The sequence below is a fragment of the Aplidium turbinatum genome, chromosome 15 (assembly GCF_918807975.1).
Source record: "Aplidium turbinatum chromosome 15, kaAplTurb1.1, whole genome shotgun sequence".
NCBI lineage: Eukaryota > Metazoa > Chordata > Ascidiacea > Aplousobranchia > Polyclinidae > Aplidium > Aplidium turbinatum.
The window spans coordinates 11,449,840-11,475,933 of record NC_137486.1 but is presented as its reverse complement, the minus strand read 5'-3'; the positions used below and the strand labels follow the sequence as shown (position 1 = coordinate 11,475,933).

The 26,094-nt window shown below is 35.7% G+C and overlaps 1 protein-coding gene across 2 annotated transcripts; it reads right to left on the bottom strand.

Moving 5' to 3' along the window:
• Window positions 1-849: 849 nt before the first annotated feature.
• On the bottom strand, window positions 850-26,094 carry LOC145784587 (somatostatin receptor type 2-like). Of its 2 annotated transcripts, XM_082596442.1 has the most exons (11): window positions 25,987-26,094; window positions 10,401-10,542; window positions 8,488-8,650; window positions 7,836-8,017; window positions 7,441-7,572; window positions 6,807-7,020; window positions 6,073-6,336; window positions 5,427-5,539; window positions 3,818-4,011; window positions 3,148-3,288; window positions 2,756-2,892 (listed from the first exon to the last, which is right to left on the bottom strand). In XM_082596442.1, exons 1-10 carry the CDS (start codon window positions 26,063-26,065, stop codon window positions 3,161-3,163), a joined length of 1,611 nt encoding a protein of 536 aa, XP_082452568.1. In that variant the 5' UTR covers window positions 26,066-26,094; the 3' UTR covers window positions 2,756-2,892; window positions 3,148-3,160. The 2 variants fall into 2 exon arrangements, with proteins under 2 accessions (XP_082452567.1, XP_082452568.1); XM_082596441.1 differs by lacking the exon at window positions 3,818-4,011 and having other exon boundaries at window positions 850-2,892.

Below are 26,094 nucleotides of genomic sequence, written 5' to 3'. Positions count from 1 at the left end.
GAAGATGGAATGGAAGATTTCTGAAATGGAATGGAGATGAAATAGAAGAAAATCTCAGGATGGAAGATGGAAAAAACGTCTTCCATTCCATTCCATCCCATACCCTGACTGTATATGCTGCAAGAAATGTATCTCGAAAGGGTAACTTGACCGTTGAAGCCGCAGCGCAAAGCTGCTAAGAGTTTAATTTGTTTAGAAAGAGAGCATTTACCTGTACTTTCAAGTTGCAGTAGAAATATAAATTGACCTGCCACACACCAAGTCTGATTTAAGATTAGCATGAGGAAAGTTGTGACAGCATATTACTTTCTTTATACATCCATACACACATTAATTACCATATATATTATACAACGATGTACCTCTTCGGCAGGAGTAAGTGTATGTCGTAACTAATGTAATATGTAAGTATAATGCACCTCCCTGGTAGGTACAGCAATCCATGTAAGTATGGCCATGTACAATAAGTAGGCTATGGTGTGTCTGCTGAGTGTTTGGCTGTGTGGACGGCTCCCGAAGCGTACGAAATAATGATGAGCCAGGTAACAAATTTCCTTTTGTTTGGAAGAAAAATATAAACATGCAAATTGTAACCCCGGGTTATCAACCTTGAGCCCTGAGCGTTACACAAAAAAAGCTCTGCCAAATTTGCAATCCATCGCTGTCAATTGCTGTTGCATTCGGCTGCTGCTGAAATGCATTATAGTTGATTGGATGGTCTTGTGGCTAGCATGGAGGCAACACCGTTATGGAATCGCAATTGCTCTTTGTTCTCCTGAGTACTCTCAGCCTTGTGCTGACTGCCAGGAAGAACGCTCCGCTCTACACACCACACAACTTTGCTTATTTGTTTTTTAAGTATATTGAGTCCTAGTCACGGGAACGCACACAACTTTAAAATCACTATAAACAATTAAACTTACAGTAACGCAGAAAAGATTATAGGCCTACTACAGCCCTACAACGCATCAATTCACTACTTTCACCTTAGTTTCTTTTCATGCAATTTCAGATGTGATTTTTGAGTCCAAGCCAATTTATGTTTAACTTTGACAAACCTTTGAAAGATTGTTGATTGAACTTGCAGCACTAGCAGTCCTGAATGCGTAATCGGTAAATTTTCAAATTAAATTTTACCTTAGCTTTTAGGGTACGTCTTGCATTCAGGGGTGTTCGTGTGAAAAAAGCGTATTTTGAACTAAGAAATTGATGCAAAATGAAAGGAAACCAGAACAAAAATATTTTGCGTCAGATAAAATTTTGTAACTTAAAACTGACGTTTGCAACAATATAAGTACATATTCGTTACGTCGTTGTAGCAATCGAGCAGTGCCTTTTCAAAGGTAGTTGAAGATTTTGTTGTAAGTGATCATAAGCTTTCATGGTGTCCATTCTTTACCATGATGCGGCCCTCTATTGAAATTGATTGAACACGCTCCTACTAGCACGTAGTTTGTTATGAATTCTGGTAGTCCAGCGTTATAAATTATAATTACTTCTAGGTCTGATGTTTTCATACTACATGAAGTACATAGTAACAGTAATAACTTGATAGGTGATAGATTGACATTACCGCAGTAGTAGGCTATATGATGGTCAGATGACAGTGCGCTTGGCAAAGGAAATGATCTCCAAATTTTCATAACCCATTTATGCAAAAACTACGCTGGCCGTGAAATGGAGCTGATTGTCAAGAACAAATATTTATATCGACAAAAACAATCATAGCATTTTACACAAAACGCAAATAGAAAAACAAATCAGCCAAAATCAATAGGCCTACAATTAATTCATATAGCATTAAGTCAGAGAAAAATGGTTTCATCCTGAAAAAAAAATAGGCTTAGGTTACAGCAAATGGTGAAAAGGGAATTCTAGAGTAGTGGAGAATTTTTAAGAAAACATAAAAATAGAAAGATTTTAAAAATGTAGCCTACATACTTTGTTGGAATTATAGGCTCAGAAGGTTAAACTATAATGAACTATTTCCAGCCTCAGAAACAAGCGCTTGCATTTGAAACAAGATGCTTTAGAAACTGGGACTGGTCATATTGCGCTAAGGCTACCCCACAAATAACTAAAGATAATTCTTGAAGCATAAAAAGAATGATTGCGACATTTTAATAACTACATTTTGCTGGTTCTAGGTTATATCACGTGGGCGTTCTTGGCTTATTGCAATTATCAGCCTTGCAAAAACAATCAAGGAAAAAAATTGGAGAAAGACGGTAAGTTTTGTAATACTGGACAAGAGCAGGCACGTATCAAGCGACCAACAGATGATAACGCAACATGAAAGACCAAAGGCAAAACACCTACCGACTTTTTCTCAATAGAGGCAAGTTTAAAAAGAGCAATGTTTGTGTACGATTAAAAATAAAACGAAAAAAAAACGAATACCGGTAAGCAAAGTTAAGAACTAAACACTAACAGCGAACGGTACCAAGCTTCAGCATTTATTACGTTTCAAAATTAAAAACGATTTGTAGACAATCGAGCCATCATAACTTGGAGTTATAGAATTTGCTGCTGCTTCAGCATGCCATTTAAAAATTGCACGTACGTGAATATATACAAAATATAGTAAGAGGGTCTGCATATTATGCTTTACACTGTTTTGGTCTATTTGAGCACGCAAAGTAAATGCTAGTTTGACAACGAGTAATAGGCAGCTTAGACACTGAGCAAAATCATATGTTTTTTGTTCAAGCTGTTTCTTTGCTATCCAAAGCCATAGATCTCTCGTAAGTTGGTGGTGGGCTATCCTCTCCGATGAGACTACGACCGTGCACACTGTGAAGATTGCAGAGATGTTGGGATTCGCTTCTCTGGCCTGTTGAGTCCATGGACTGATGAGTTTCTTGTGCAGAGTGGCTCTTACTATTTCTGGATCTGAAAATAAAGAGTGAAATATCATGTGAAATCTATTACTATACCAAGAGCATGAAGACATCAGTTATCACGCCACAACAGCGGATAGTATTATTAGGCTTTTTCTGGATTTCTTGCTACTTTGAGTCCCAGCTATAATTTATATGATCGCTTGTGCACTTTAGTTAATCCTTAACTATAGCATCCAATTATTGACTATAAAAAAATCACAGAGAAAAAAAGCGATAACAAACAAAAACCCAAGTGGATGTTTACCTGAATAATTTGGTTAGAGCAGTCGTTGTGTAACTGGCGCCACCTTCTCTTGTGGACTTCTTATGGGCGACTCGGACTGATCCGACTCCCGAAGAGGAGCTTGTACGCCTAACGGTACGTCGTAAAGTATTTCTGGCTGAGCTGAATAGAGTAAAATAGAATTTTTTTAATTTCATCTAAAAGCACTCTTCTCATGATGAAGTTTTAAGTTAAATGTTATAATTAAGTGTTTGAAAGGATACAATAGCTAAACATACCTAACGTCATAACACTTCAACTTATTCATCACTCTAAATATATTTTCCAACCACACAAAAATAAACTAAAAAAAATTTTCAAGAAATTTTTTCATAAATGCATTTCTCGAAAACTTTCATGAGAAATTTTTCGTTTGTTTTATTGAACAGTAAAATAATGCTAATAAATTTTCACACGTGATTATGTTGTTAGTAGCTATGGGTACGATAATTAATCAAAAGAAAAAGATTCAAAGCAATTTTGATTCAAACCCTTTATGCAAACCTATGAACATGCAGTTTTGCTTTACACCAATTCAATCTCAGGTGTATGCGCTGTACTGGCAAGCGATTTGCCAAAAAGTAAAACCGTTAACCTTTGCCTTACGATTGTACGGTACGTTAAGGTTGCGTTTTAAGTAGTTAAAACGGACCTTTGGTGTCGTGGACTTTGGTGGTCATGGCCTTAGTTGTCATGGTAGGGTCAGGTGCACAATTAGACGAGTATTGTTGGGATCCTTTTTTAGATTTCTTCGAGCTTCCCTGTCCATTGCCACCTGTACTATCACTACGTCTCCAAGCGGCCATGGACACAAAGTGCTGTATTCCACGAGATTTCTTCAACATTCTGAAGAAAAGTCGGGATTAGCCTTGTTTTGGTTGCAATCACCAAATTAAGATTAAGTAACCTTAGGACACATGCTGGCATCAAGGTTAGTTGCTACTGTGTGAGACAAATGTTCGATTAATGTTTCCGATCAACTCCCAATACCATATTAGATATTCGGGGTAGCATTTAGCGTTATAAAAACAATACATTTTACATGTGCAATGTGGAACGCATGTGTCTTAATGCTTAAATGCACGTGTGTGTTCCTGAAATTACGCGTGAAGATGCTTGAAGCGCGTTCAAATTCGAGTCAGTGTATTTTATTTTTAACTGCTTTATTGAAATTGCTTCATGCTTACAGAACATGAAACCATATTTCCAGCATGCTGTATTATTTATTTTACCAACGTTAAGTGTTTATTGCTGATTATACGGAAAGTAGAATACCTTGTCGCAAGTAGGCTATGCTAAAATCGAAATTCCCAACGTAGTATTTTTGTTAAATGCAAGAAATTTTAAATAAACGTAATTGACCTTTTTTACCGCAACTAAAGCAAGATTGTCCACAGATATTTTCGCTGTGCAACATCCTCTTTTTCTATCAGCCCTTTTGCAATGTTGCAAATTGTAGAACATTCAAAACGTTGCCAACATTTAAAGAACACAATCTGACTAGATAAAATTGCTGATAACATGTTAATTTTTGTACGACCCTTGAACTGAAATGCTAAGTTACACGTTGAACTGCGACACTGCACGACTTCGACTAAACTCTTATTTGTGCTTTCTGGTGCGAAATAGTTTTGGTTAGTGGATTTGCATGCGTTTTAGCGTGCAAGCAACTTATCTTGACACGTAAATGCAACAGAAATGTCGATACATACTGATGCAATACAACTCAGCTTGAGCATGCCACAAAAGTAAAGATGTAAGTTACTTTCTTCGCTGCGCCTGATTTGTATCGTTAGTATGCAATAACATTTTGTCAACAATCAATGCATACTGTATGTTATGTTAATGTAAAGAAAAAATCACAGAAAAAAAATCAAGCAAAACACTTCAAACTTAAACGTAGACTACTGACACACAACATTTAATCAAAAACGCATATTTTGCTAAATATGCTTTTCATGTTGCACATTGCACGCTGCACAAAGTGCACATTGCACATTGCAGTTTATAGGAGATGTAAGATTTTCTAAGTTAAACTGTAATCGTTAAACTAGGCTGCTATTGGAGCAACAAAGGAACAGAAAAATCGTTAGTGATTAGTGGTTGCTAAACTTGACCTTGTTTTGAACTTAATGTCTTTCCAACTTAAAACTAATGCAAAATAATTTCATGTTTTCAGCTTTTGCAGCATAACGAAGTTTAAAAATGATGATTGGCAATATCACTACAAAAAGTGCCTTTGTGAAAACAACAACACCTACTTCCATCTCCTTGAAAAGTTTGTTCCCAGCAAGCTGTAGAGATATGGGTTCAATGCAGAGTTTAAATAAGCCAGCAAAGATCCCACAATTGAAGCAGTTTTACAAGCTGTCTCCTGCAAAGAAAATTTGGTATCAACAATGAACAATTCATTGACTCTCTCAACTTCTAAGTTTTTCAAACGTAAGGTTCTCCAATTGAAGCTATGGCTTTGTGAAACCTGACGTCATAAATTACCGAAGATTCTTGCTAAGGTTATAATAATAAGGAGATTCTTGCTAATAAAAATAATAATAATAAAAAGATTCTTGCTAAGGTTATAAAACGGGGATCCCGGATTTGGGATTTAGCAGATTTTAAAAATTTCTTGGTTTTGGGTTTCACGTACGAAAATTCCCAGTTCTCTGATATTGAGGGTAGGTAGATCATTTGCAACAACTGGCAATGGCAACACGTGCCTCTAAGTTAACAACTTCGTACTGAAGTGGCTGGTAATCAACTGCGATTGGCAGAGAATTATTTTGTTTTTCTTTAGATATCTGCTTGGGTGCATTTGGGTTTGAGTAACCTATATGATAATCTTGTTTGATAAAGGAGTACAATATGAGGAAAGGGGGTTAAAATCCACTGGCATAGCCTAACACTCACAGTAGCACCCGGAATTCCTGATATCTTGAGTAAATGCACTGTGTGGAATGGAAGCCAACAAACTACAAAGCATCCCACCAAAGCAGCGCACATAATTGTCACACGTCGGCGGTCGTTGCTTGATTTGCTCGAAGATTTTTTCCTGCTCTTTTGGCTCACAGAGCCTGTGTTGGCGTTTGAAAAGCTTGAAGTCGAGGGGGTAGCAGTTTTTATCATCGAAGTGGAAAGGCGCTTAAGGATCAGCCCGTAACAAATTACCATCACCTGAAACAAAAAACAGTTTCGCATTATTTGTTACAAGCGACAGCAGATGTAAAAATGGCTTGTTTTAAAATTGTATAAAAATGTTTCATATTTTCTGAGTCAGATTTCTTTGGGTTGCCCAAATAAAGATTTTACTACTTTTTAAGACGAGTGGTGAAAATTTAAACTTTCTAAATTGTCTACAGACGATGTTAACCTTGTCACACACCAAAGGCTAAAAGACCTAATGAGAAGACAAATTGAATAGCTTGAACAGATGACTGATGGCTTCCCCTGTTGATCAAACCGTGTAAACTTATGCTAATTATTTAAAAGTTTATTTAATGGCATGCGCTAAGAATTTAGCCCATGCTTTTCCTTTCTCTTGTATTCCACAGTCTTTAAACAACTAAAACAGAAAAAAAATTCTACCAAACAATCATGATTATAGCCTTTAATTGAACGAAATCACGAGAATCGTGAATACTTACTATCAGAGGCACAATGAACATGACAGCAAAGTTGAAGCCTAAGAAAGCGAACCAGCCGTCTGGCTTGTCCCAGTAATGACATGCTGGTTGAATTTCGTTGCCTCCAGTAGAGTTTGAACCATCGCCACTAAATCCTTCATCCCCACTTCCGCTACCACTACCACTAGAGCTGCCAGAGAAATAATCGGAGATGTTTCCAGGAACAACAAGTTTCCTAAAATAACATACAAAAGGGTGAAAATAAAATGGTGCTTGTGTGCTTTGCTCAATACACTTTCGCCAAATTCGTTCGTTCTAGCATCAGTTGTTCTACAAAGCTTTTGCTTGTTCAATAACTCCTTTCATTAAAGCAGCATAAAATCATTTGTGCTTTTTAGGCTTGCAGGCGTTATCATATCGGAAAGGCATAGTTTAAAAATCGTTTATAAATTAACATTTGATAAATACTGTAACAAACAGACAGATAATAATCCGTAAAAATTTGGCATAACGCACTGCATAAAAACCGGACTAACAAATATGCAAAGAGAAAAATATCCCTTTTAAAAGACTTAAAAATTGTACATTGAAGGAGAGCACACAGTAGTTTAATTGTAGTCAACTTTCAGAACAACATTAGTTTTAGCATGTTTACCGGCAATAACGCTCTCCTGAAAAACCAGCATACATTGGACTGGAGACTTTCAGGCACTCCTCAAGTTCAGCTCCATCAAATCCTTCCTCTTCACAAAAATTTCTCGGTTGCGATTTGTCGGGGAATTCATATCTACAGCATATCAAAAAACAAATTTTTACAATTGAAAAGTTTTTCAGGGGAGTAAAAGCAACTGTTGAGGGGGCAAATAAATGTTTGAAATAAAGACTCTGTTCAAAAATATAACTAAGTTACTGAATGCAAAGAAACATTGACAAAATGTTATTTGAAATATAATACAATATCATTATAATGTTGTAATAGTATTAAAAGCATATATTTAGAGGACAAGATAAAAGCCCCCCTCCCTCCCAATGGCTGCGTCCCTGACTTACGAGCAGTGACAAACTGGCTTTGATCCAATTTTGAAGCTGTAAAGCATAACTGGTATGCACAGTAGCAGCGATACACTCCATACAGCAACCGCTATAATGAAGGCGTTGCTGCGTTTTCTCAGTTTTTGTAAAAAGTTAGTAAATGTGTGACACACAGCAATGTAACGATCAACGCTCATTATCTGCAAAAAAACAAAACAATATCGTTATCTCTTATCTTTGCAAGAAATTAGGCTGCACTTTTTGGGCTTGTGAGTGCGCTATTTGAGTATCCACAATCTACTTGATTGCTTTCAGCACGCATGCATGTTGGCATTGCTTGACGACTGCAATTGAGAAGAGAGTGGTACACACATTAAATGAGAAGTGTTGAGTGGCGTCACGTTTTGTGAAACGCAACTTTACAGTCATGTTCAATGTTCAAGGTCACATTATGCAGTACGTACAGTTGTTGCAACTGGAGCATTTTTTTTTCAAAACTTACACATCCGTAACTTTACAAATTTGGCGATAGCATCTCCATCCACAAATAATTTTTACTTAAAAAAGCTTCAGCAATAACATCGTATGGTACCTAAGCAACACCAAGCACAATAGTACGAGAAAAGTATATCACAAGTGAAGTTTGCAATTACACATCAATTTCGCATACCATCAAAAACAAAATCGATGCGTAGTAGTTGAGAAAAAGAACTGTTTCCTTCGCTTTGCACATCCATTCCGGATAGATCCAGTATTTATTCAAATCCTCTGAGACTTTAAATGGCAGAGTAAGGAGAAATAAAGAATCTGCGATGGCAAGCTGAAGCACGTACCTACATAAGGAAAATAATTTATAATTTGTGTTACCTTTTTTTCAGGACATGGCAATTTACCTTAGACAAATTACACACCATGTTATTGCAACGTTCCTTTGTGTTACCTTTTTCCTGTGAATAAAACTACCGAGGCAAAAACAACCAATATTGTAAGAATTATGGCCTGTAACATGCATGTAAGAAAAATGGTGCAAAACTGATTTGCAAGAAGAAGGTTGCCAATGCAAGGTTCATGACTTACTGAAAAGAAAACCGACAATTTTACATTTTGGAGGATTTGAAGCTTGTTTTTTTTAAGCGGACCTGAAACACTATTTGCATGCTTTCCGCCCAACGTGATGAATCACGTAAGTTTCTCGTTACTTGTCGTTTCCATGTTAAGTGTCAATGCTTTGTTCTTGCATTCGATATGTTAATAACAGGCTAAAGTATTCAAGCTCACTGCACGAACGCATTTCTCCACTTAAAAATTTAAGTTACTAACACATTTAAAAGAATTGCTGTGGATTATTCTTGCAACAAATGCAGTGTCAGGGATAAATGAGAACTTTTACATCTATGAAAAGTTCACATTTTAAAAAGAACAAACGTGGATTTACTTTTATGCAAGTATTAGGGCTAGGCTATATTAAGTACCACGCATATTTTAAAAAATGTTATTTTCTAAAAATTAGAATAATACTGTACTGAGACTTCTTTTTCACTGAATACATTCGTTTGTAGAAAAAAAGTTTGTAGCTATGTGCTTTACTGCCTTAGTAATGCGTTTTTCTGCTAATGTTCGAATCGCACGCACTATTGTTATGTTGGTAGAGACAAAACGGAATTCTTCTCAAAGAAACTTAAATAAAAAAAAAAAAGACCAATAGGCTATAATTTTGCGTCGAAACGAAGCACAATATTTTGAAACTTCGAAGTATTTTTCCTTCAACAAAAACTCGTACTGAGTCTGAATGATGGGCAAATTATTAGATGTGTGTTTGGTTTAAGCTACACAATAATACGCAACTGCTTTTCTCTCAACATGACCTCAAGGCAAAATATTTTTTGAAATCTTTCCATTACAAACGGACTGTAGTTCTGTCTTACTAGTAGTTTGCCCTGATTTAGGAAAATGAAAATGCTAAAGAACGTTTATTACAACTATCTACTTCAAAGCATAAATCTGTTGTAAGCATAAGTTATATCATAAAACAAAATTAAGGAACTATATCGTTAGATTGTTGCAGTTTAAACAATATGGCGTTAACTATAGCAATTTCGCGTTACTTTTTTCCGCATGAAAGGTTAATTCGTCGAGCTCAACTAAAGTCCTCTTCACTTAAAAAAATATGAGCTAATAAAAACTAATCAGTTATGGCCGCGAGAGGGCAATGTTAACTTAACAGCAATTTAGAACAATTCAACCGCCTGAGCAAGCGACTTGCAACGTTGTCATGAGCCTGCAGTGAATACAAACATAGGACTTTAGAAAATGAGATCCTCACATTTTAGTCTTTCTTGAAAGTTAAAATGTATCACGTATTACTAACTTTTCAAGAACTGCATCAAAGGATAACAAAATGCCCAAAGATATTGATAAGTTATGTTGTAAATGCTGCTGGATGTGTGAACTGTGTTGTAAGCTACTGCACTGGACAAAAAACATGGTTTAGGCTTGTATTTTGACAACTCAAGTAAACTTTATAGTAATCAGAACATGTTTTTGTCAGAATTAACAAAAAATATATTTTCCTAATTGTCTTACCAATGTGTCACAGACTTTTGATATTCCTTCAGCACAAGAATGACAAAGATGGCTACCAAGTTTCCAAACAAGCCCACGATGCATATGATCAATGATAAGACTATTTTGGGAGTTTCGTCGGACTGGGATTCAGAAGTTCCAACTGAAAAAAAAGTATTTTTTAAATTTATTTCGAAAGACACATTGAGAAAAAAGGTGTTAGCTTCAAGTCAATACCAATATAATAGAAAGAACATTTAACTGCCGACCAGACTACATTGGAACAAAAATTTCTTTATGGGACCAATGACCTGCTGGAAAAATTAAAAACATTAAATTATTTGTAGAATAATGACGGCAGATCAAATCTCTCATTGTAAAGTGAGGCAACAAAATACTATACGTGCTGCTGCTGCTGCTGCACTGAACTTAATAAGGGGTCGTTTTGTTAATTCCTCAAAATATTCTGTGCAGAATGCGGAGCCTTTTCATGTAGCCAATAAATCTGTTGTGGAGGAAGATACCAATCTATAGGCTATTATCAGAGATGTACGTATACGCCGCAAATTCTACGCCGCATACATGCAGCGTAGACTTTTGTTTACGCTAACGCTTGCGGCCACATTTTTTTGGATAGTTTGCGCTTGAGGCTACGCCGTAAAGTTTTCGCGGATTTTTAGCGCATAGCGTCAACGCATACTTTTTAATGTATTTTTTTCTCTACAACACGTCAATACATTCCAGCGCTGCAGTTGAAAGAATGTTTTCAATGGGCAAAGACATATTGCAACCAAAACACAGCAAAATGTCAGATGAACACATTCAGATGCTTGTGTTTCTTCGTGGAAATTCAAAATAAAACTCGTTTGTTTCAAATGGTTTATACCGTGTGAATGTTTGGCACCTAGCAAACAAAATTAGTTTACGCTAGTGTATGCGCTGACGCTGACGCCGCCAACTTTTTTCACAAGTTGCGTTGACGCATACGGCGTATGGTTTTTCGAACGTTTGCGTTAACGCTGACGGCGTCAATATTTTTTGTATGCGCGTACATCACTGGCTATTATTACAATACAGTAAACATTATTGAAAAAAGGGTGTTGTTTGATTTAACGAAGGAGGTAGAAAAACACGTCCGCCTTAACTTTTGTACTGTACGCTTGATGGTTTTCATGATTGGATGCAAGTTCTCTAAGTGCATTAGTCTCTTTTTCCTGCAAACTTTTAGACATTCTAAACCTAGTTATAAGACAGCGCTTTCAATTTAGCTCTGCATCATGGCATTGAGACACTATAGACGTTTTTTCGTGAAGTTTGGCGCTGCGAAAGCTTACGCTTTGCGTTCCTCTTTCTGTTGTCTGTTTGCGTTTATTACCGGTACGTCAAAAGTTACTTGCACGCAACTGTTGCGTTTGCTTCGTCTAAAATTCTATGAAAAAATATGCACTAACGCATTGTAGGCTACCTAGCTAATTATGGTGTGATCGACTTGCGAGTTATAGATCCTTGATGTTTATGAAAGCGCTTTTACAAATCGTCTCACATCATTACGTTGTAGGCGGATAGTCTGCAATATTTCCTTTTCAAAATAACAGTATTGGTTTGGTTATACTAACCAGATCACAATAGCCTGCCAGTGATGTATTGCCACATGAGCTAACCAAATCAAAATGGAAAACTTTCAAAGCAAATTTTAAAAAATCATGTTTATTTTCAGTACGTCATTAAAGATGCCTATAATTTCTGACCTATTTAAGTTAGAGGTGTTTCACTCTTACTTGGGGATCATCAGAAGGTCCTTATTCAAATAGAATAATTATTTTATAATTCAGGCTGTAGAGGTTTTAGAAAGTAGTAACTGTATTTGATGTAATTTGCTTTGCTTGACTTTTTTGCTTAGCATTAAACACTTTTGTTGTATCAATAGGATTTATTGTTTAAGTTGGAGGTGCGTCTGTGTAGGCTAGCACCCAGACAACCACTTTATCTGGTACACATATTTACCAGATTTGGTCAGACCCGGTACCAAATCTGTTAAATAAGTGTATTTTAAAAAAGTTTTCTTATTTTAAAAACATGATGTGATGATAAAAAACTAACACCAGATTGGGCTTCAGCGCCCCCAAATTAACCTATCCATTGAAAAACTCCATCCAAGAAAATTTGTGTTGACCAATGTTATCAGTCAATTGTATTGCATGGGATATTAATTTAGTTTAATAATGCAATTAGTTATCAGCTAACGCGAACATTCTTTTTCATTTGTAGGGCAAGAGAGATTTATCGTAGTTGGCCACACGATGGAGCATAAGTGAGAGCTTCCTGTTTGGTGTTTTGTATGCAAAAGATCTTTTGCTTGTTTTCCGTGTAACCTCTAAAGGTCGTTTCAATTTTTGAGTAATATTAGCCAGCAAAGAAACAAGACATGATTTGGGTTGCTTGGTGATCGCATGGTCCAATTTTGAATGTGACATGATCTATATTTTGTTGAACAAGTAAAATAGGCTGAAATATTGTTCTACATCGATATAGAAAATGCAAAATTGAGTTTCGTCTGCAGAATCTACAAAAATCGTTGTAGACTTCAATCGTTGACATGAAGCGTTTATGTTTTTCGATTTATTTTAGTTGGAAAAAGAAAAACGAAGCCCAGTCGTTAAAACACAAAGAAATTGCTTCCTCATTGCGAGGACGCGCAATCATTATTTCATTGTCAACTTGAAATGTTTATTGCATATTTTCCTAGTAACAGACAAAAGTACGTAATAGTTTTGTGAGTCACTAGCGAGATTGCGCTGCTTTATTTCTAGAAATTATTTTTATGTGGTGTTGCAACATTTATGTTTATGACAAACCAGCTTGGCTGTTTTCCATCACGTCAACTATGAACGATTGCACAAGATTCATAAGTCACCCACCTAAATATGCTAAAGTGCAAACGTGGAGCATGTTTTAGCTGAGCATCAGCTCAAGCAAGCAACAGCAATCTCAAAACATCCCTGACTTGTTTGTCCTTTTTTTGGAGTCATTGCATACCTCAGCTGGTTGCTGCAAATTTGCCAAATTACGCATAAATTAGCTGTTTCTTCACTTGTGATCTCGTGCAATAAGCAAGTAACACCATTTTTGTCACGCAATAGTCTTGATGAGGAATATTCGATACATATTTTAACTGTACGAAAACTGTAATATTTGTTTGTTATATCATTCTGCAGTAGTTTTGGCGAAGGTAGGTATCAACTTTAATTTGACGCTGCACTCTCCCCTGACTTGTTGTTTGCGTTCATCATTCATGAACACGACCTTATGGGTGACAAAAGCCTGTGACAGATACACAGCAAAAAGAGCATCTGCCGGTAAATAGTTCTGTATAATTACTTTTTGTTTTAATTCGGAACTTTATAGCCCGTAAATAAGTATTTTTTGCACCAAAAAAACGAAACTGAATTTCTGAATGGGCTGTGGTTAATGTTATTGTAATAGCACTTAAATTGTTTCTCAAATACAACATTCATCATCACAGAATGTAAACCAACAAATTATAAAACTTTTACTCCAATGTCTTAGATGTATCATCAAGCAAATGTTACACGTATAATTTCACTTTTTTACAATAAGTTGACTTACATGTTGCTTGAACAGCACCAACTGTACCCTCTACATCTGTCATTTTTCTTAAAGATGATATTTATTTCAAAGTATATTATTGGTTTAAAACCTTATCACAAAATCTGTTCTTGAAAAAGATTCAGATGAAAAAGAGTCATTAACCTATTATTGTATTTTTTTCTGTTTTAGGCTGTTATGTTATATCTTACAAGTTAAACATTTTTCTATCATTCCAATAACTATAGTACGAAATTTTCAAACAGATTTTGTTTTAAATACCGCTTGAAAGTTGACATTCTGTGTTGGTGAAATACAACATGTGATTAGTGATTTGATCATAACCAAACGCGGTCAAAGGTCATTGTGGATTTATGTCATAATTTACCCAAGATACATGTGATCAACGTTATGTCATCAAAATTTTGACAATTCTTAAACTTAATTGACATTTATTTTTGATTAGCAATATTTCACAAATTAAAAAATGCTGAAAGATATGTTGCGACTTCTATGTCGACGTTATTGTTTGAAGTGGATATACCAACAGTCCTTAAACTTTGAGTAGGACTTTATAAACCACTGTGTAATGTTGTGGTATTGATTTAGAGTATAATATTTCTGTAAGGTACTCAAAAAACTCCCAAAAAAAGGTTTGTTTTTGCTCTTTAAAATGTATCTGATTTTTGCAGGTGGGTTGCATTGTTTGGCAAAAAATAATTATTTATAAGTTTGCCTTTCTTTTGTTTGGTGAATCCAAAATTTGTAGGGCCTGCGCAAAAAATAAAAGAGTATCAATATACGATTTAAACTGCAGTACTGTATTTATGCAATGTTTTTAGAAAAAACGATTTTTGAATATGTTGAGTAAGAAAGTTTTCAAATGGCTCAAATTATAGCCTATACAACATATTGCTGAAAAAGAACAATAATTGAATTGCAATAGTTCATAACCGCTATCAGAAAATAATTTTCATCAAATGTTTGTCAGACGACTACAAGTCTAGTTTAAGCTATTAGTCTTTGAACCTAGGCTATTTAATTTTTTTTTGCTTTTTGAAGACAAAAAACCTCTCGTAAAATGCAAAATTAACCTTCATCCCGAAACCCACAAAACGTTGCTGAGTGTATCAATTAATCATTCAAAATTATCATCTTATGAATCTTGTAACTTCTTGATGACACTGCTTTGGGTGTCCTGTGAAGTTTTTTACTCAGTTACTTTCTCCTACGAGTCGACTGAGTGACCGTAGCAACATGGCTGAGTGTCAAGAGAATCTAAAACTTCAAACAACTTCTGTTACCCTTCGAGAGCTCGCTGCTGCTATCGTGGCAAAACACAGGCACGCTTGAAGCCTGACAAGACGATTGGATTTTTTGCCTTCTTATCCGCTTAATTCAAATCTTAAACTACTTGGCATATGCCTGAACATGACAACCTATAAGTACTGGCAGCACTGCAATGTGCCGCTTGCTTTGTTCTTTGCAAGCTTCTTTATACCGTAAAGTTATGAGCAATGTCATTAAGGGGTGACGCGTTTGCAAGCCTTGAAAATCGCTGCTAGCTCAACTACGATTTCTGAAGAAAGAGCATTGTGAATGATGTGAGTCACTTTAAGAAAACAAAATGCAAGACAAAAAAAAGCAGTAAGTTTTGCACCTTTTGGATCTGCATCAAGCATGGCACGACGTTCTCAAACAAGATGAAGCAAGTTTGGCGAAACAAAGAGCAAGCAGCAGAAGTGTCATTATGGTAGAGTTATCATACGTCTTTGTTTAGGAGGACGGCTCTTCCTTTGTGATAAAAAAAACATGTTGTCCTACGAAGATGTTTAAAAATGCCAGGCCCCAAAACCACCTAGTGAAAAAAGGTACGATAAACATGTGATAAGCTACAATAAGTTTTTTCAACTTATTTGCAATACGCACAACTCTTGGCTAGTTTCTACATGCAAAGATGAGTTCGTTTATTTAAAATAGTCTCTGGGTTAAAAAAAATATCTAGCAACACATTTTTAACCCTTCTTTTAACAGATAGTTTTGAAACAAAATATAAATTGCTCAAAGTGATTAGGTTTTAGAAAGTTCACAAAAGTGTAGCCGTCAGCCTTACACATGTATCATGATTTTAAATACAGAAAAAGTGACGACATGTTTAATCGAAAAAAAAGCGGCATCGGTTAAAGTTTAAACCATGAGATTAACCCCACTTCGTAATATATTGTTAACTCATCATTTGACAACAATTATGCAATGCGTCACGTGACAAAGGGCGTTGGCCTAAATGTCAAAAGGGAGAAAGCCACTGCCCATGGTTTTAAGTGCTGCAGTTGCAAGCCCCTGATTTACAGTAACAAACAACTGCCAGATAAATTCTCTGCATGCAAAGGATTTTTTGATATGTCGAACTTTGGTAAGGAATTGATGCGTGAACTTAAAGTTGTGAATCACATCACGAAAAACTTTACGCTCTAGCACGTGATATTGTCAAGACTGAGATTTTTGACTAAAAACATTAACTTGTTAAAATATTTTCACAAATATAACGCAATCAAAACAATATAACTTGCCTTTTATCATTTTAAATGCACAATGTAACAACTGTGGTACTATATGAAAAAAAAAATTGCATGCTTGGTTGCTTCATGATATTCAGAATCTCACAGCATGATGTAACATGATGACGTGTTGCTCCATGCAGGAATAAGAAAAACATAAGGTCACAGCATGAGTAACATGTGCAGATCAACGATGTTGTTGTCTTAGCATGGGGAAAAATCACGAGATGGCTTACTCAAAAACGCAGCCATTAAATCTGACCGGACCACCGAGAGGAGAACTTATCTTTGGAGAAACAGGCTACCCTGCACAAAACCACGCCTCAGCTCAGTAGGACTCATCAACTAGAAATTACGTAATGCTAAATTCCAAAAACTATGCTCAGGAAAGGAAAAAATAAATTGCTTCTGGCAAATGATGACACCATTAAAATATTTCACTCGTCAGAATGCAATTAAGAATACGTCATTCAGCAACAACTACGTCATAACACAAAAACAATATCTTTCCACCCATCTAAGGCTTTAGCTCGCGCAATCGCAGTGACTACACTTGACACGTCATATCGATTGAGCCAAAATATTTCATAATTTTAATCATAATAATCTTATCACGCTATTGAGAGTATTCTCCAAGTTTAACAACACGGGGATCTTCAAATCCTGCGTGTGTTGTGATAAAGTTAAACACTTGAATCTGGTATTCCACTTTCAGTGATGTTTTGTTTTGTAAACTCTTGTGGTACGCTTAACGTAAAGAAACTTATATGCATCCCAGACAGCAAAATCTATCGTTTTTACATTCAGTTTTTACATTACATTCAACGTCTGCAGACGTTGAATCAATATAAAAATGATGGATTTTGTTGTCTGGGATGCAGCAAACATGAAGAGCGCAAGTTGCGTGATGCTTCATTTAAAAATTATTCATCAGATTCATCCAGGGGTTTCTAGCAGTACATGATGTGCTTCTACCTTTTATTTTAGACCTTTGCTATGTTTAGAGCATGTACATTGTTTTTCGTTGTAATGGTCAGAAATAAAAACAATCTGAACTGAGGTGCGTTAAACAAAAGTTTTGCCAGATGAAGGAAACGGCGGAATTGTTATATTACAGTAGCGATACCGAAAACGTATATGTAAAAAACTTTCCAAAACTAATCTAACAGGATTTTGTTGGCCACTTATTAAGCCACCAGAGCGCTTGCAAGTTATAACTTGTCTTTCAGATGGGACTAATAGCCTACAAAAATCTACAGATTTTCGTTTTTGAAGCTATATATTGGTGTACTTTACGTCTCTTAAGTTTTCTAGATTTCAAAAGCTTAGTGATATGTTTTCTTAGAATCTTAGCTCCATTTTCTTTTAAAGTTTTGAACAGGCGATATTTTGGCAAGCAGTATTTCAAAACGTTATTTGAATGCAGATGCAGCCCTATAAGTTACTTTTTTCTCTGCTTTTTTTGTTTTTGATAAAGCTTGACTTGCTTGCGGTATTTACCTTTCGTTCCTTTTGTCTACGACGTTTTAGAACAAAGAAACGTGACGCTTGCAAATAAACAAAGTTTTTAAAAAATCTTTATAAACTGCTTTTGAATGTTAAATATTAGACGCAAATTCTCCAGAAAAGGAAGGTAAGTTTCGCGGAGCAGTCACAGAAAGTTCAACATTGTTTTCAAGAAGCGAGCTTTCACCTTATGTGAATATATGGCCTCTTTGGGTGGGATCATAGGTAAACTTTGCAGTTGAAACGAAACATTTTTTCCTCTGCAACCCGTTTATGATGAAAACGTAATGCAAACACGAAAATTGTAGACCAGGGTTACTCAACTGGCGGACCGCGGTCCGAATCCGGACCTTCTAGATGATGAAGGTGGACCTTGGGCTTCCGGAAGAATAACTTCATTGCCACATTTTAGGGCCTCTTAAAACAGATTTCCGTTAGGGAAAAGCAATTTTTTGTGATTATCCAAGGAGCTGGGGGCTTCGCCCCCAGACCCCCAACGCTTTGCCGTCTTCTCGGATGTGCGATCCACACAGCTACACTACAAAGACACACAATAGCCTACATTTTTTCCTTTTTTATTTCTTTGTTTGTGTCAGACGAAAATCTAAAATGTGTTACACACTACCTGAAAAGTGTTTTGGTGCTCGTACTGGTTGTTCAATTTTCGTGGTTGCATGTTAAATATTCACCGGACCGCAAAAATATTCAACTTGTCAAATTGGACCTTTGCTAAAATTAGTTGAGCAGCCCTGTTGTAGACCCTCATAAATCTTTGCACAATTATCTAGCAAAAAATAATCTAGCAACATTGATTTGTTGTTTTAACATTTCCAAATTTCCATTTTAAGAAGCAAAAGTTGACTTCTCAAGATTGGTAGGCTATATTGGTTACAATAGAGGGCTATTTGAAGAAACAAAAAAGACTGGTGTTAACTTATCTGAGTAGTCGGGTTATCTGCTTGCAATTGCAGATCTGATAAGCCGATAGGATTTGAGTGATTGCTTTGATGGCAATATTATTACATACAATACTTTTATGTTTTTTACATTGGTTCAACGTTTTCAGATGTTTAGTCAATGTAAAAAGAACTGATCTGTTGATTCAAAGTTGACCAATTCGATAGGATTTGGTGTTGTTATGTCATTCTTGTACACTTTTATACACATTGTGATGTCCATATGTGAGCGAAAGCTGTCACTGAGTTTCACCAACCATGGTTTGACAATCTGGCAACATTCCACCAAGGCTTTGCTCAAGTGCGCCACTTAGCGAATGTTTGTAATTTAAACCAGCATGAATGAGCAATTTTACAAACGCTGAAGAAGCTGGCAAAATAGAATTTGAAAGAAAATAGGCCATTTGGATTTTTAATTAGTCATTTGGTAGAAGGTTTTCTATGGCAATATGATAAATAGCCATTCGTTAGTACCATTTATAAAGTCAATTCCACGCCCTAAAAGTAATGATTATATTTTATAAACGCATTATATGTCCTATACCTTCATAGCTAACAAGCATAGACATGACATAACCAATGACAGTATTTTAAACAATTTTTCGTATATTAATGGCAATGCAATTAATACCTTCATTCAAAATTAAGGTGCTTAATGACTTTTTACTCACATGCAACATCATCTTTTCAAATTGTGCTCACTAATCGCAATTTTATTGATCAATGTTACGCCAATTACGGTCCTTTCATTCATTGCCCGCATTTGTGTCATTGTCATATTATGTTTGTTTATTGCTCAGACTTATCCCACTTGCTTTTCTACAAGGAAGCACAATCAGCACTATAGCTTTGAAAGAACGCAACCCGGATTCAAAGCCAAACTTTCCAAAACCAGAACCGGTAGCTGAGGTCCCGGTCGAGTCATATCCGGTCTGACTCTGAGGAACAATTTTGCCACTAAATACCTATTGTAGGTTACAGTTTCAGTTTGTATATTGTCCTCTAAAGTTTACAATTCCAAAGATTTTTAGCACCGCTACTTTATGCGATGAAATTTTATATATAAAGGTACGATCGCATTATTGGCAAGTAAATGGAAACATATTAAATCTACATTGTCTCACGTAAGAACACTATCGAGAGTTTTTGGTATGACTAAAGTTGCTATCCAACCAAACCTTGTCAGAAGCAAAAACACTGACCACTGCGCAAATGAGCTGATTTAACTCGATACCTAGTCAGTCCTTCGTGTTGCTGAAATTAATCACACGTTGTTCGTGGTAGGTTGCACTTCAAACAATTGATAACATTCATTTCATTCAATTGTTTCAATTTGAAGTTGTATTCTTAGATCCGTATGCAAAATATGCTTTGAAGAAGAAGACGAAGAAGAACTATAAATACACTTAAAGCGCGCATTTTTTCGTTCCAAGCACTGCAGAAAAATTTTGCACCTACCAAGATGACATAAGCGACGTCATTATGATCATAATGACGTCGTAGCAGCTGGTTTGAGAACCTCGTTAAACTGCTTAGCAGGGATGTGGAGTCGGAGTCGGAAAGAATTTGAAGTGCCTTGAGTCGGAATCGTTAAAAAGAAGGCCGACTCCAACTAGATAAAAAACGATAAACAACAAAATGTTTACGTTTTGCTGAAGTTCGAAATTAAAAATGAAATCAATTGTCATTGGCTTATTAATCATCACTCTTGAAAACAATCATCTTATCTGAAACTTCAAGACAACTCTCTACTTTCATTTCGCTGCACTGAAGAGATCTGAAGAGAACATTGGCCTCTGTCTGCAGCTAAAAGTGTTTTTTATAGCCTACATTATATTTTTTTTAAATAAATAAAGAGTCAATAAGTCATGTAATTTTCATTTTGTGTGAAGCTACTGCTACATGCACTTGATAGGTTACCGAAATTTTTTGTATTCACTTAAAAAAAATTTTGTTTGCAATTTTTGTTCAAACATTACTTCTTGTTCCCCGTATTGAGCTCTACAACTTCACTAGAAAATAGAAATGTTTGTTCTTGTTAGTGATTATGAAAGTCGCCGTTTCAATTTCGATCACAACTTAAAGTGACATAAAATTTAAAAGAAAGGACTAAAATTAAAAAAAAATCTGGCAACATTAAATTCGGAGTCGGAGTCGGCCAATTATAAACTGAGGAGTCGGAGTGGTAGATTTTTCGCCCGACTCCACAGCCCTGCTGCTAAGGTCGAAAAAGTCGTATGTAAAATAATATTAAACGCAGTTTTACTTACTCTCTTCCTACCATCGTCAGTTTGCAGACAGGATGCATATTTTAAGCACGTTGTCTCACATTTCTTTGTGAAGATTATAACAAATGTTAATGTTAGATATAAAAACGTTTATCTTTAAAACGATAATATGGATCACACTTGTAATTCACCAGATCAGCACGTCTATCTATTGTCCCTACTGCTGGAGCAGGGGCGCCGGAAGCGGGGGGGCAGGGGGGGCGGATGCCCCCCTGCCCTCAACTTTTCTGCAGATGGAGGGGCAGGGGGGGCAATGGTGCCCTTTTAAAGTCATGTAAGCTACTGCACATTTTGCAATATAACAATTTCTGCTATTAGCTTTTAGCCTAATTATAATCTTTCATTTTTGCCTCAAAATAATATTTGCGGCACAAAATTTTGCAACACAGTACAGGCCTTAAAATTCGTTTTTTTTCGGCAGCCATCGTGGCCTACCGGGAGCTCCTTCTCGGCGGCCAAATCTGCGTGCTTGGAGGCCAAAATACAAAATAAAAATAACAATAGCACAAGTAAATAGAATTAAACTTGCAACAATGCCAAAATCATCACTTAGTGTTGTTGAAGTCTGGGCGACGTCCTACAATAGAATCGTTGCACCACGCAATAACTGCTTTATCGGGATTGTAATCCAGTACTGCAGGCCCATCTAACGACACTCGCACGAGTGTCTCCAATGTGGTTGATTTTAAAGAACTTCGCCACTCCCCTAGAATTCTTTTTAGCAACGAAAAACAACGTTCGACATGTGTTGACGGTGACGGCAAGGTAATAAGTATTTCAATGATGTGAAGGACATTATTAAAAGAAGCATAATTTTTGCAAAATATGATCAAAAAATGTTTTCCCCTCGGATGTCAACTAACCTATTTCTCCTTTTTAACAACGATTCAATGTCCTACAACATCGAATCGACATAAAAACGACAATATTGCCAGCCGATGTAAATTAGCACTTCGGATTAACACTTTGTTAAAATAAACGTCGGGAATTACAAACAAGACTTACAGCGCTGGTGATCGCAGATGGATATTTTCCATCAATAACAAATATTCCCGAACAATACAACAGTGGTGATCATGACGCGCTGACCTAATTTGCGTCACTCTTTGATACTACATATTGTCGACAGTTAATCCACGATCATTCTATTGCGAAATTAAATAATTGGCTAGAAGAGACCGGCGGTCAAACTTGGCCGATTGAGGAGGTAGCACCGACGGTCATTCAAGCACAACTTAGCGGCCATGTCCACAGGCTGCTTTAAGGCTTGACAGTAGGTTACATCAATCATTATACAGTAACATAGCATGATGCCCTTCTTTGTATACCGGACACTTGTAGGCTATCATTACTCAATACATAGTGAGCTGATAGATTAGCATTATCGCTATATCTTATCTTAAAACTTGAAAAAAAATTGGCTTTTTAGTAAACAAAAGTGCCCTTTTTTCGTAATCCTGCCCCCCCAGTCAAAATTCGTTCCGGCGCCCCTGTGCTGGAGAGAAGTCAAAGCTTGGTTCTCTTGGCAGCCATACCAAGGACTTTAATGACTGCTGACGGTTACGTTCTGTTGCAGTGAGATTGGGTTATTTCGAGGAAACGCCCTAATGTTTTATAATCACAAAACATCTACCAAAAACTGAAAAGTGACAGTTAACAGTCAAACCAAACGGGGTTGTCAGTTATGCTTGTGAAGTAATAAAAATAACATAAAGTAAATAAAATAATAAAAGAATTGCTGATACGAATCGTTTGGGGCTAAAAAATGTTCTGAAATAAAAGTATTAAAGTAATAAAAGTAAAAGCTTCAAGAAAGTCTACACAACGTATAGGCTACACTTGATGGTCTATAAACATAAAATGTCGCTGAAAAAGTTTGTAGCTTCATTGAAGAAAATAGTTTCGTTTCCGTTGATTGTTGTTTCACAGCGATCATTGGTTTTGTATGTATGAACGTAGTATTGCTAATGTTAGAGCAACTGCAATTAAACTACGTAAAACGTTTTGTTGAAATGGATTATCGTCACTTCACTTTCATTTGCGCTAATTGATTGAAACCCAGGTCATCTCATAATGGTATGCTTTAAACCTAGGCCAATATGAACCAAAAAAGGTTCACTGTAGGAATCCAAAATTGGGTTCAATGCAAAACATATGGAAAAACAACGCTTTTATTTTTATTGAGTTATCAATAGTAAAAACACAAAAATTAGTGAATACATGAGTTTCCTGTTAAAGTGTGAGGTCAAAGTTGTGCTTTTGGCAGCTTGTCAGAGCTTTTGTTTAAATTAAACTATAATTGTCAACCCTCATATTCTGTAAACATTTAACAATCATTTCATTTTTTTAGACTTATTCCTGGCAATAATTATTTACTGAAAATTGTAGCAACCTTCTTTAGTCCCCTCTAATCTTCGTCAGTTGCAAGCCTGCGATCAATTGAACTTGATGATGCAATCCAAATTTTGTTTGCAGCAGCTTTTTTTGCAAAGCTTAAATTGATAAGTGGTTTTAAACCTCAAATAACTCAATTTCGTGATCCAAATTGCATCGATCGATTGTTAGAGAGAATTTTTAATAAACTAAAGTGTAGATGAGATGTGAAGCTTAAATTTTGATGCTTGTTATTTGTCAACTCAATATAGTTGTATATTTTAGCATGCTAATGAGACAGCAGCAACTTAAAATTACATAAAGCAGATAATTTACAACATTATAAGTTATTCTATTCTCCACAAAGTTGAGTAAGTGTTTTTGTTTGTTTTTTAATTAAAATTAAGGTTCAAGTCGAGATGACTTGATCTTTACAACAAATACGATTTATTTTTATGATTTTGCATCTAACCTGCTACGCTGACCATTTTTAAATATTTTCTGAATGTGGAAACAAACCTTGATGGAAGGAGGTGCTCTCGGTCGCCTATATGCTGTTTTGCAGTGCAAAAATTTAATAGCATATGGCCATAAACGAAAAAGAAAAAATATGTTAAGATCTTTCCATAGCTCATCCATGGCTCATCGAAAGCGAAAGCTCGTGAATGCAAAGTTTTAAAACTTTCGGTTCGAAACGAAGTGAAAGTCCAGACAAAAAAAATTACGTTAAAATGAAGCAAATAAATATAATTTTTATAAGTCATGCGCTACGTCAAGACAGCAACCTTATTCTCAGCACAAGTACAACTTACCAGCCACATTTAAAAGCAATCTTACTTGAGCGTTGAAACTGAGCTGGCAGCTCCGTTTAACCTCCAACTCGATTTGGGCTCAAGCTTGTGAAAAAGGCTAGGCCACATTCAGACCCATATGTTGTAAGTATTACATAATTTATGATGTATATTATTTATGCATATTTTTCACGTTATGTTCAATCAAGACGTCACAAATGTTGTTCTTGTCAGCAATTGGGCTATTCAAAACACAACAATCTCGAAATTTTTCGAAACTAATGATGAAAATTATTTTTATCTTAGTTTAAAGCGGACATTGCTTCTTCGAAATGCAAGCTAATTCTTGTAGGAATTTTAATTCAGTGCTTGGTTGCCTAAACTTCGGCAATTTTCATTTTACAGCAATCTAGTTCTGATAAAACTAATTGTTTCAATACCATTTCAATTTGTGCAAGCTTATGGCAAAAAAAATGTAAAAACCTATGCTTGATTAATTGCCAAGCTGTTTTGTGCGATACATCCGGCGATAATGGTTTATTGCAACCATGAGGCAGCCTACGGTTCTAAATGCCTTTTACAAATGGACGATGCGATTACTAATGCGATTTGCGAGTTATTGGGACCGGTTTGAGGTATAGGCTATTACTTTACCAACCAACTCGATATTGTTTCGCAGTTGAATTGGACATCAAAGCTAAATGAAGGTTTTAATTCTAAATAGTTATTTTCTAGGGATTGATTCTGTCCTTAAAATTGGACTCGTTTTAATTTTTGGACTGCAACAATTGTAACTATTATTTATTTATTTACTTATCGGACATTACTGTTCTGTCTTCCATGTTTTATGTAGGAAATAAAATTGAGTTAATTGCAATCAAGTGGCTTATAAATAAACTTTTCTAATAAAAAAATAAACTTTTAGTACTTTTTTTTAAATTTAAGTTGAACATTCTTATTCTGCTGCTTCAAACTAAATATTTACAAAAAACTTAAGCGCAAATTAAGATAGAAAAAAACTTTCAAATTGACTGCTTGTTCGGAAATAACATTTTAAAGTCAGCTATGTATAAGAATAAAACATCAGTAGAATAAACTGATAATAACGTCATCACTAAGCTTTGCGTTTAAACCCTTTGAATTCCTTAATAATCCAACAGGACGCCTAGAATAGTATGATAAAAATAATGAAAAAAATAGAGAATACCACACTAAATCGGCAAATTAAATTTTGTTACAGTGTATTACAAGTTTATTACAGTTTTTGCTACACGAGTGTGGCTTCATCAGTATATAAGCTTATTCAAATAGAAGTATCACAGACAACACTTTATCTGGTCTAGATTTTTACCAGATCTGGCCCAGATAAAGTGGCTGTCTGGGATATTAGGATAAGATTTTCTACTTACAAAGCCATACTTGTGTGGCGAAAGCTGTAATAAACTTCAGTTTGCTCATTTATTGTGATATTCTCTACTTTTTTTGATAAATATATCTTTATCTTATATTTAAAAAAATAGGAAACTTACTTTCATCATAATACCGTTCTTGGGCCATGACCTCGACAAGCATCCCCAAAAGAAGGAGTTTTCCAATTAATCCAAGCATGGTTGAAATTTGCAGCGATTGTGAAATAT